The sequence below is a fragment of the Camelina sativa genome, chromosome 17 (genome assembly GCF_030686135.1).
Source record: "Camelina sativa cultivar CO46 ecotype springtype chromosome 17, ASM3068613v1".
Taxonomy (NCBI): domain Eukaryota; kingdom Viridiplantae; phylum Streptophyta; class Magnoliopsida; order Brassicales; family Brassicaceae; genus Camelina; species Camelina sativa.
The window spans coordinates 9,433,752-9,446,382 of NC_141896.1; the positions used below are offsets into that span (position 1 = coordinate 9,433,752).

General features: G+C 32.9%; 2 protein-coding genes across 2 annotated transcripts; one reads left to right on the forward strand and one right to left on the reverse strand.

The window, feature by feature from the left end:
- Window positions 1-1,671: 1,671 nt before the first annotated feature.
- Window positions 1,672-4,560, forward strand: LOC104773566 (scarecrow-like protein 1). Its single transcript, XM_010498203.2, has 2 exons — window positions 1,672-1,977; window positions 2,468-4,560. The coding sequence occupies exon 2, from the start codon at window positions 2,472-2,474 to the stop codon at window positions 4,260-4,262; it is 1,791 nt and encodes a 596-aa protein (XP_010496505.1). The 5' UTR covers window positions 1,672-1,977; window positions 2,468-2,471; the 3' UTR covers window positions 4,263-4,560.
- Window positions 4,561-4,594: 34 nt separating this feature from the next.
- On the reverse strand, window positions 4,595-6,402 carry LOC104773565 (bidirectional sugar transporter SWEET1). The gene is made up of 6 exons (XM_010498201.2): window positions 6,051-6,402; window positions 5,892-5,928; window positions 5,661-5,756; window positions 5,270-5,549; window positions 5,048-5,167; window positions 4,595-4,943 (listed from the first exon to the last, which is right to left on the reverse strand). Exons 1-6 carry the CDS (start codon window positions 6,082-6,084, stop codon window positions 4,764-4,766), a joined length of 747 nt encoding a protein of 248 aa, XP_010496503.1. The 5' UTR covers window positions 6,085-6,402; the 3' UTR covers window positions 4,595-4,763.
- Window positions 6,403-12,631: the final 6,229 nt, after the last annotated feature.

Here is a 12,631-nt window from a genome sequence, read left to right on the forward strand (position 1 = left end):
TTTTTGGCAAAACAAAGTAACTTTCTCAAGTTGACAAAGAAAAAGAGAGAGCGTTTGAATATTTCACAAAAAAAATCAACACGTTAAACTGCACTAACAGCATGAAATCGTGAAATGTTTTTATTTAATCCAGTAAATATCAATTAGTGGGAACTGTCGTACGCACCTTCGTCACCCCACGATCGCTTCCGTCATATTATTATTTCTCAGACATATCCAACGGTTTGTATTTTTCTCATTATATACTAAAATTTAATACTGTCATAAACCAAATATTACAATAAATAAAACCGAGTGACAAATTAACTGGTCAACAAAAATTGATCGAAACCAAAACCGACACGGAACTGCTAATTACAGTAGTACTATATCTTATTCCCTTTTCCAAGTCAGATACTTTAATTTATTAATCACTAATTTCAGTTACCTTCTGGAACAGTAGAGCTAGAAAAAATTCAAACAATTTTATAGAGTCTCATAGGCCTGGGCGAATAAACCGTACCCGAGGAATCGACCCGAACCCAACCCGCAAATATCCAAACCCGATCCAAACCGATTCTATATAAATAACCAATCAGTTTTCGTTTTCAAGTAACTACGGGTATCAGATATTACCCAAACCGAACCCGAGAACCCGTGAGTATCTGTTTATACCCGAACACATTTATACAAAATATCACTGTATCACATATGTAGATTTGCGGAAATCAGTTTGCGAGACATGGTATGTGTTTGAATTGTTTTGCGAGACATGGTATGCTCAGTTTCATTTGTTTAAGATTTCATGGTATGCTCAGTTTTATTTGTTTAAGATTTAGTTCATTGTTTCTTATTGAATTTGTTAGATTATACAACTGTTTGTACAGTAATATTTCAGGTTTTTCGGGTTTTGTGGGTACATTTCAAGTTTTTGTGGGTACTTTGGATACATTACAAGTTTCTTAAAGTCGATACCCAAATAACCTGAACCCGATAGGAACCGAACCTGACCTCGACCCGAAATTATATGAACATCTGCTCGGATCCTATATTAGTAAACCCGAAAAATATGAACCCGAATTATCCGAACCTGAACCCGACCCGAACACCCAAACATCCAGGCCTAGAGTCTCATAAGCTATTTTACCAACAAAAAATGTATTAAAAATTATTTTGGAGGATTTTATAGAATTTAAGAAATTTTGAATTTTGAAAGATTTAAGGAAATTTGACATGATTTATGGTAAAAAAATTTCAAATCCCACCTAAAACCATGAGGTTTGGATTTTTGTATTTTTAACTAAACAAATCATCTCAAATCTTCCAGAATCCCAAAAACTTATTAAAATATAAATCCACAAACTGTTTTGAATAACAGTAGATTTTAAAGTAGATTTTTAAATTATCGGTTTAATAATAGTAAATTTCAGAAAACCTTTTTAAAATTCATGATTGAATAACATAGTGTTTGTAATTTTTATATTAAATCACTTAAAATGTCAAGTTAAATGCATCCCTAAATTTTGTACCTCTTGGAAAAACAAAAATTCAGACCAAGTTTTAGTTTTACTATATTTTTTTTTCTTTCATTTGACTATTTGAGAAACTTTTTTTTTTTGTTTGTTTGTTAAAGTAAGTAAAAAACCTAACACCACACGAGTCTTTAAAAGTATGAATCTTTAAAAGAAGAGTAAACACATCTTAAAACAACGACCACAGACACAGAGACAAACCAGAAAAAAAAAAAAAAAAAATCAGAAAGAAAGAAACCAAAGTGTATTTATCTCTCTCTCTCTCTCGTTTCTGTCTTCTTCTGTGTAAACAGTAAGACCCAAAAGGTCAAACCTTTGAGGCTTTTGTTTCTTCCTTTAAGGGCTTTTCCGACGCTTTTTTGTATATCAGATTTCTTCTTGTCAATTTCTTCATTTGGGCATCCTCTTCAATCCAAAGACCGACCGACCGACCGACCCTTTTGCTCTCTCTCTCTAATCTCTCCTGGTAATTTGACTTCATCATCCGAGCTTTTTTTTTGGTTTCCTGGTCCTCTTTTTATCCTTAACTCTAATCTATACTTTAACTTGGTCGATTTTGTTGTTTTAAACCAGTCATATTACAATTAAAAGTATAAATCTTTGTGCTCTGATTGTTCTGAATTGCGACTATATGAGTAAATTTCTTAGTTAATCGACTTTGCCCTTGAGAATTGCATAGATTTGGTATTGGTAGGTGTGAAAGGAGGAATCTTTACATAGGTTTGGTAGGAGTTTCATAACTATTTTGCAATTCTCAATGGATTTTTGGATGATAGTCTCTGATTTGGAGAATCAACTCTGAGATTTGCATCACAAAGGCTTAATCTTTAGGAAGTACATCTCTTGGGTTGTTTTTGAATGATTCAACAAGCTTTTGTTAGAGTCACAGTGGTATGAGGTTTGTTCTGTGTGTGACATTTTAAGAATCTAACATGTGAGTAGCGTTGTGGTTGCAGCTGTATGGTGGAACAGACTGTGGTTAGAGAACATATCAAAGCGAGAATCATGTCATTGGTGAGGTCAGCAGAGCCATCCTCTTATAGGAACCCGAAGCTTTATTCGTTGAATGAGAATGTTAACAACATTGGTGGTGTCACTTCTGCTCAGATCTTTGATCAAGACAGGTCCAAGAACCCTTGTCTGACTGATGATTCTTACCCAAGCCAAAGTTATGAGAAGTACTTTCTTGATTCGCCAACAGATGAGTTTGTTCAACAACACCCTATCGGCTCTGGTGCCTCAGTTAGCTCATTTGGCTCTTTGGACTCATTTCCTTATCAGTCAAGACCGGTTCTTGGATGTTCCATGGAGTTTCAGTTACCGTTTGACTCAACAACCTCTACATCGTCTACGAGGCCTTTGGGAGGTTACCAAGCTGTTTCTTACAGTCCGAGCATGGATGTGGTGGAAGAGTTTGATGATGAGCAAATGAGATCAAAGATTCAAGAGCTTGAAAGAGCGCTACTTGGTGATGAAGATGATAAAATGGTTGGTGTAGATAACCTGATGGAGATAGACAACGAATGGTCTTACCAAAACGAAAGCGAACAGCATCAGGACTCTCCCAAAGAGTCATCATCTGCAGATTCCAACTCTCATGTAAGTAGCAAAGAAGTTGTGTCCCAAACCACTCCAAAGCAAATCTTGATATCTTGTGCTCGTGCGTTATCCGAAGGGAAATCAGAAGAAGCTTTGTCAATGGTAAATGAGCTGAGACAGATTGTTTCCATCCAAGGAGACCCTTCTCAGAGAATTGCAGCTTACATGGTAGAAGGTCTAGCTGCAAGAATGGCTGCTTCAGGAAAATTCATCTACAGAGCATTGAAATGCAAAGAGCCTCCTTCGGATGAGAGGCTTGCAGCTATGCAAGTCCTGTTTGAAGTCTGCCCTTGTTTCAAGTTCGGTTTTTTAGCAGCTAACGGTGCGATCATTGAAGCAATCAAAGGTGAAGAGGCAGTGCACATAATCGATTTCGATATAAACCAAGGGAATCAATACATGACACTGATAAGAAGCATTGCTGAGTTACCTGGCAAACGTCCTCGCCTGAGGTTAACTGGTATTGATGACCCTGAATCAGTCCAACGCTCTATCGGAGGGTTAAGTATCATCGGTTTAAGACTCGAGCAACTCGCTAAAGATCATGGAGTATCTTTCAAGTTCAAAGCAGTGCCTTCAAAGACTTCAATAGTCTCTCCATCTACACTCGGTTGCAAACCAGGAGAAACCTTAATTGTCAACTTTGCATTCCAACTTCATCACATGCCTGACGAGAGTGTCACAACTGTAAACCAGCGGGACGAGCTGCTTCACATGGTCAAAAGCTTGAACCCGAAGCTTGTCACAGTTGTTGAACAAGACGTGAACACAAACACTTCCCCGTTCTTCTCCAGATTCGTAGAGGCTTATGAGTACTACTCAGCGGTTTTTGACTCTCTAGACATGACACTTCCTAGAGAAAGCCAAGAGAGAATGAACGTAGAAAGACAGTGCCTTGCTAGAGACATAGTCAACATTGTTGCTTGCGAAGGAGAAGAACGGATTGAGAGATACGAGGCTGCTGGAAAATGGAGAGCGAGGATGATGATGGCGGGATTCAGTCCAAAACCAATGAGTTCTAGAGTAACAAACAATATACAGAACCTCATAAAGCAACAATATTGCAATAACTACAAGCTTAAAGAAGAAATGGGTGAGCTCCATTTTTGCTGGGAGGAGAAAAGCTTAATCGTTGCTTCAGCCTGGAGGTAAGATAAGTGACAGAGCATATATATATATAGTCGTTAAGTTTCATAAAACAATATTATGTTTTTACTGTTGTCTTGTGTTATTGTGTAACTTGGTTAACTCATCTCCATGTATTATAACCAGAGATCAGAGGTTGATCATAGACAGGTTACTAAGCTAATCTAACACTTATGGATCGATTTTTTTTTCTTTCTTCTTTCTCTATTATGTACAAGTAGAGTTTTGGTTCTAAAGCCTTCTTACTTATTCGTTGACGTGTGTAATTGAAGTGTTAACATGTTAGTAAATTATTCAGTTTTAATTTTTAAGCTCATAAAAGTCACAAAGGCAAAGTCTTCTTCAATCAATCACACTCGTTATCAGTAGTAGTGGGGAATCAGGAAATCTTACAGTTTTCGGCATCATTTTTTACATTCCAACAAACCGAAAAAGAAAAAGAAAGCAAAACTCTAATCAAGAAGAGTTAATACGAAATCACTTAGAACCAAATCATCCTCAAAAGCTTCAAACTTGCAGGTCTTGCTTCCCATTGACCACATTTTGCTTCTTCTTCTCTTCATCTTTCATCTCCACCATCTTCTCATCCTTCTCAGCATCACCAGATTTCTCACCCTTGTTTCCACAGTAGATGAAGTAGAGAATCAACTGCAGTGTCCCTAACGCACATCCAAACCCATTTGGGATCTTCGCAGAACATTTAACAAAAACGTCACTAACATTTAGAGATCAAGTTTCGATTTTTACCAAAGGCTACAACAACAAAATAAGGAAGAAACTGTAAAACTTACTGCAACAAAAGGGTCACGACCGATAAGACCATAGACGAACCACGAAGTACCACAGAGAAACACAAAGAGAGACAAGAAGAATGGCATAAACTCTACACTCTTCGTCTTTATCACCAATCTCTGTAAATCAAATCAAATCAATCAACCAAACACCAAACGAACAAAACGAGTCTCTGAAGAAAGAGCAAGAACTGAAAAAGACCCAATCTTGATATAGCTTACCATGATGGAGAGTGGAGAAGCGTACATGATGATGGAGAAAACAGTAGCAGCGAGACCACAGAAGAGTTTCCTGGCGTTCCCGTGGAGAGCAAAGAGAGAGACGAGAGCTACGGTTCCGAATACGGCCAAGACGCAGCTAAAGATACCAAAGATCTTAACTTTTTCCTTCTTGGGTGCGTAGATAAGGAAGATAAACACGTAGATCGTTTCGATGACTGCTCCTGTGCCATTGATAGTGCTCACAAGTGTGTTGTCTTTTGACACAAATGGAAGTCCGTACCTGATAAAATAAAAAACAGAGGAAAACCCCAAAGAAAAACAGAGGATTTAAGAAAACAGAATCAGTGAATCACTCCAATGGAAGGTTAGGGTTAAAGGAGTGGGGTTTTACCAAGCGGAGAGGAGACAGTTGAGGAGAGTCATTGGGTAAGGGATACCAGAGAATTGTTCAGTGGATTTGTTCTTGATGATTCTCTTGAATGTTATCCTTCATGAACAAAAGAGGAATCTTTGAGTTTTTACAGAACAGAACAAAAGATTCAAGCCAAAGAAACTGAGGAAATCACAAATCTGTTCACGAGAAAAGATAGAGAGAGAGAAAGAGGATGAGGAAGAGACGTACGAAGGAGCCAAGAACAGAAACAGAGCAGTTGCATTTCCTGTAAAAGTAGAGTAACGACAAAATATACGATAAAGAAGAGTCTCAGAGATTTCTCATGGAAGAAGAAGAAGAAGAAGAAGAAAGAAAGATGGAGAGAGGGTTGAGGAGATTGGTAGTTACCGAAAACGCCGAAGATGGTGTGAGCGATGTTCATCTTTTTGATCTCAAAGGTGGTGAGGTGTTTCACTTTTTTTGCTTGTTTGTAAGCTGAGAGAGAGAGAGAGAACGAGAGAAAGTGAGAGAAGATGAGCTGAGTGTTGTTTTCTATCGGCAAAGCGTGTTCCTCAGCAGCTATATATCGAGATTCTTCTGCGTGTGCTTTAACCACTTCACCGCGAAACACCAATACTAAATTACAATTTTTTTTCAAAAAAAAGTATATTACATTAATGAAATAATAGTATATTGGATTTTTAATAGATTAATAAGTAAAGTTAAGAGATAAATTAACAAATAGTACTAATTTCTCTATACAAATTTCTAATCCCTACTATTATTTTGAAACACAGTTTATAGACTAAACCTTCGTTTTGTAAGAAATTACAAGAGTATGCCATTGAAGCTATAACCAAATAATATATCTTCATTAAGGGTAAAAACGAATTTTTGTTCATATCCTAAATGGATAAACACGCGGATCCCGGGTCGGATCTTTTAAAATGACTTTTTCACGTCTAAATAATAAATAAAACCAATACATTGTGTATTTTGCTGAGAAAATTCTAATAGCATATTGGTCCAATGAACCTCATATATTCCGGAAGGTGCCAAGTTCGATGCACCTTAGCTACAATTTTTGTTGTTTCCAATAGTTATCCCACTATGATTTTTTTGAGAATTAGTGAGGAAATCTTATTTCCACAAATAAGCGGATTACACAGATCAAATATAGCACTTGCCATATATGCTTCCAAAACATGAATATTATAGTTTCCATGTATGCTTCCAAATATAATTTAAATTATTTAAATTACCATATTCCCATAATATTACCTTTAAATTTGATCTTGATATCTGAGTTTCTTACAAAAATATAGGAATGTATATAATTTCAAAATCCCGAATATAACTGATTCCGTGATTAGTTGTTTTATCATTCATATTTAGATATCTTCCTGAAATTTCACGCATAATAGATTCAGGCATTTTTTAGTAAGTTGTTACTAATATTTCCATACTATCCCATTTTTCATTTCTATATTTTAACGTTTTAAAGTAAATAAGATTTTTCTTTTATTTGTTATTCAAATTAAATTCGTATCCTATTTTCATGATTGATTCGTATGAGTGATTTCATTCCATATACGTAAGATATTCTTTAACTAACAATATATATACGTTGACTATTTACTCAAATTATAATGGTATATATATTCGATTTCATATGCCTCTAAAATTTCGAGAAATCTGTTGTAGTATAGCTTTGCATTCAATCAATTCATTAATTACCTATCAAAATATATTTTCATAATCCCGCTTAACTTGGTAGCAGTTTCAAATTTGATAAACTGGATTAAATGCGTGTGCAAATTATTGAAAAAAATTAGAAAACCTACCCCTTATTTAAAATCTATATATACCCTCCTATTCCTGACTCTTCCATCACCGGCTCACATTCGCAATTTACTTCCTACTCCACTTATATCATATTAGCAATTTACAGATGTTGATCTTATATGCGAATGTGAAAAAATGGTGAGTAAGATCAGTTTTTTTTTATTGTATGTTATGACATTCAACCATTAGCACATAATCATGCTTTTACATTGTTCGGATTATCTTTAATAATATGTTATTGTGTGTGTGCAGGTAACTTGGTAAATGGTAAATGGTTGCTGTCGAGGTCCAACCATATTATAATATCCAACACCATGAGTTAGAAAGGTTCGGTTTCAATTATCGAAACATATATATACAAATGTTTTCATAGTTAGACAGAAACATGTTTTCATAACTCTAATGATATCTTATATGAATGCATGTGGTTTTAGTATTTTATTTAGCAAGTACAAACTAACTAAGCAACCCAACATTTTAAAAAAGATTGCAAACGAGGTGACAACAAAAAGCATAAACGTAGTTAAGTTTCATTTCCTATTTAAAACTATGTTGGTAGTTTTTTTTGTTTAGGTTATATTTTTCTTATTATTTCTTTGTATTTCTCTTGAACATAAGCAGACAAAATTCATGAAAAAGCCTAATATACCGAGAGGTGATAAAGATGAAGACCACAACAACAAAAAACGTCAACAACGTCGACAAGGTTTTTGCTAATTATAATAATATATAAAAAAATTAAATTATTATGGTTTATATGATTTTTAAGGTATGCTGTCACTGTGGAAGCAGGGATGTGTGAGTCGAGGAGCCAAAAATTTAAGGTGAGTCGTGAGCGAAGATAACTATTTCAACCTTTGTCACACCAAATGTTCCCCCAATAGTAATTGCGACGGATGCCTTTGATGTTGCTTCTGCCAAAAATTTGGTCATTCCAATCATATATCAAATTTAGTCAACTATTTATTAAGCAAATTTATCAATAAATTTATCTTCTTCCTGCTTAGTGTGTGTGCATTTGTTCTATAAACACTAATAATATTTGTCCCCTATTATCTCTTGGGTATTAATAATATTTGTCTGTAGTAACAAATTAACTTATTAAATTTTAGTTCATGTATCTATCGTAAGCAAATAAATATATATATTCGCATAACAAATTAACAACCAAGTGAGTCAATAAACAAAAGTTTATGTAAAAAGTTGGCTTATTTGGCTTTGTTAGATCTTTGCTTATTCAAATTATCTTTGCACATCCTTATTCAAAGGATCAAATCAAGAACATGACATTGTTTCAGTGAGTTGCTTATTCAAAATAATTTAGTTAAAAGGATCTTTTTCAAATTATCTCAAATTATCTTCCAAGTATTAAAATCTAATTGACTCACTTGGTTAATTTGAATAAGCAAAGATCCTTTTTCAAATTATCACATTATTTTGTAGGGTACTTGGAAGTTGGAATCTAATTTCAACTTTTAATTTAATTATTTAATTATGAGTATTCACTTTACAAAACATGACATTGTTTTGTAAATAATTGCATGTTAATGTTGTTGATATCATGACTATTTAATTAATCTACAAAAGGTAAACACATATATTTGCTATTTTTTGAATTCAGATTAACGAGCTGGTCTAACTGACCCATATAATTTTTTTTTTATCTTTGCATCCAATTCTATCGATGTTTATTTTCGAATGGGTGAATGTCTTTTAACTATTTTAATAATAATTCAACTTTTAAAATTTGAAAATTAATTTAAAAACACATTTGCATTTAATGGGATTTTGTAGATTTTGTAGTTAAGGAAATAAATATTAATTTATATTTAAACACACTGTTTTCGTATATTCTGAAAATCAAGAATCAAAGATCATTCTTTTGACTAGCCTACATTATTTAGACATTTTTCAACCAGCTATTTTGTTATAGATATGGATAGTTTCAACATTTAAATATAAAATATATATATTCCTAAAATAAATCTTATAAGTTTTTCAATTATCAGATTCATATTAAAAAAGAAATATGACAATAACGAATTACTTTGAGACAGGTATATTGAGAATTTTGTATACTTTTGAAAATTTTGAGAATTTCTTAACCAAAATGTTTTAATAAATATTGTTTAAAAGGTAATTATTTCAAAAAGAACGGTTATAGGACACAAAATTTTTGGCAGTATGAAATGGACAAGACGGGATAGGACGAGACTATATGACATGTAAAAAACTACTTTAAAATGGGTATTTTGAGAGTTTGTGTATTTTTAAAAATATTTTGAGAGTTTTTGAGAATTATGATCTACTAACTATATAAAAATTAAATATTCAAATAAAGATTTTATGTAATTCTTCTACTTTTTTTAGCCAAACTTTTTTAAAAAATATTGTCTAATCGAAAATTATTTAAAATAGTAAAGTTATGGGCATAAAATATGTTTCCAAACTCAAATATGATATTTGGGTTAACACCCTTAAACAAACTGTGAGAATTATTTTTAATAGTTTAGTATACACGTGAAAAAAACACGGGCTCTGTTTGGTTATTATGGATGAATTGCCAAAAATCATATATTTTCAAATTTAATTATCCTCGACACGGGTTGCGATATTCACATATAAACCAAAATATTGACAAAACACCCAAATAGTGGCCAACTAATTTCAATAGAAAATACTAACAGCATCTAATTAATTTTTTAATTTCTAAACCATTTTTACATGAAAAAATATCACAATGTGTTGTATCCCGAGATAGTACTTAGAAGACATTAAAAGTCTCAGTGGTTGATGAGTTTTTGTGTATTGTGTTGCCCATACACAAATATATTATATTTAAAAGTTGACTATGGGACATGTAATCAACTAATTTGGAACGGGTACTTTGAAAATTTTGGGTACTTTTGAAAACAGTAAGATAGTTTTTGAGAATTATAATTTTTTTAGATAGTTTAAACCAACTAATTTTTTTAGATAGTCAAAATGAGACGTAGACAATTTCCGATAACCGTTGCTTTTGCAATGACTATCAACAAAAGCCAAGGTCAGTCACTCTCAATTGTTGGGTTATATTTGCCTAGACCGGTTTTCACTCATGGCCAGCTATATGTAGCGATGTCCCGTGTAAGTACTAAATCAGGATTGAAAATTCTCATTATGACCCAAAAGAAAAACCTCAAAAAAAACAAGGAATGTTGTCTTCAAAGAGATTTTCCAAGACATTTGATTCATCTTTATGGATACTTATGTAAGACTCTATTTTTATTTTGTTCCCACTTTTTAAAAAATTATATATATGTTCTTCGTGTAAATTATTTGACATAATCTTATGTTTTCTTTTGCAGGTTAAATTTCATAATATCACCCATCCAATAAATTTATAAAAAATTCTTATTCATGTACTCCAATAAATAATTTTTATTGCGTACTTCCATATTTGCATTTTCATTCTTTTTATTTATTTCTTATAATTATTATATTTAATATTCTATCATTTTATTATTTCCAATTATTTAACCATGTTTATATATATATATATATACTATTAGAGAAATTTAAAACTTATTACATTCATTATATTCTTGATACATCTTTTAAAATCTTATTGTAAATTATTTTAAAATTTAGTAGTAAAAACATATTTCTTATAAAATATGGTTGAAGAAATTATAGTAAAATACAAAATTATATAAAAGAGATATAACACAGCAGTTAATACAGGAGGAAACAGAAGAGAGATTATTACATATGGTGGGAAGTGGAGTATAGAGACCAGAGGTAATTAGATATGAATAGAAGGGTTTCGGGTTCCAAAGTAAATACTCATGTAAATTATACTATCAATATAAAATAACTAACATAGATGTAACTCATACAGTATTAAGAATTTAAAAATATAATAAACGTTTTTGCCCGTGCTGTAGCACGGGTTATCACCTAGTTATATATATTTTGGAAAACGAAATTAATCTGTTACTTGTTTTGGCCTCGAGAAGTGAACCAACAAACCCTTTCTTACAGTTTATAGAGCAACTGTGACAATTTTTGGGTTTATCTTTTGTAGATTGTTTAGAGAATTGAAATGAAATTAAACAACACCTTCGAAAAGCTCTTTTTCTTATTTTGTTTTTTTTGTTTGTTACTAAAAAGTAGCTCTGAGCCACTGAACAAGGCAGAGTGTTTCTGAGCGTGACGTTGATATGTGGACTCGAGGCTCGAGCCCTGTATCTTCTGCCATGCACTGGGCTAGTGGAGTGGTTGATTTTGGGAAAAATGTCATTAAAATCATGAACTTTCAAATTTTGGCCATTTAAAACATGAACTTTGTTGTAGGCCATTTAAAACATCAACTTTCGTTGACTAGCTTTTTTAAACATGAAGTTTCGTTGACCAGGCCAAAAAAGACATGACGTTAAATCCGATAATTGACCTACTAACAGACGTTACTATGCCGTTAATCACTCCGTTACTAACAAAACGACGTCGTTTTAATGGAAGTTTTAATTCGAAAAGTGTCATTTAAACCATGAACTTTTAAATACAGGTCATTTAAACCATGAACTTGTAAATATATGTCATTTAAACCATGAACTTGTACATGTATGTCATTTAAACCATGAACTTTCAAATTTATGTTATGTAAACCATAATACATAAAAATGGTGATCAATCTTTCAAACTCTAGTGCAGCATCCTAAAACAAGATGATCAATCTTTCAGAATCTAGTGTAGTGTCCTAATAAATGAAAAAGACTCAAGAAAAAAACAAAAAGACACAAAATACATGACAAAGATCGAAAAAGAATGATGAACTGATGTTCTTCCCTCTCTATCTCAGAATCGCATCATGAGGCAGAGTCGAAGAAAGAAGAGATAAACTAAACTAGGGTTAAACGGGTTAGCCGATTAGGCTTATATACTTCTACAGTTTCTAATAAACCAATCGATTCGATTACCGAGTCAAACCAAAATCCGGTTATTCAAATCAATTGCACCAAACGATTAAGCTTTCTCTCTTCGATTTGCTCCGATAACCAAAATTTTTAGGTTGTCTGGTTTTTACCGAATGCCCAGGGCGAGTTCATGGTTTAAATGACATAAATTAAAAGTTCATGGTTTAAATGACATACATTTACAAGTTC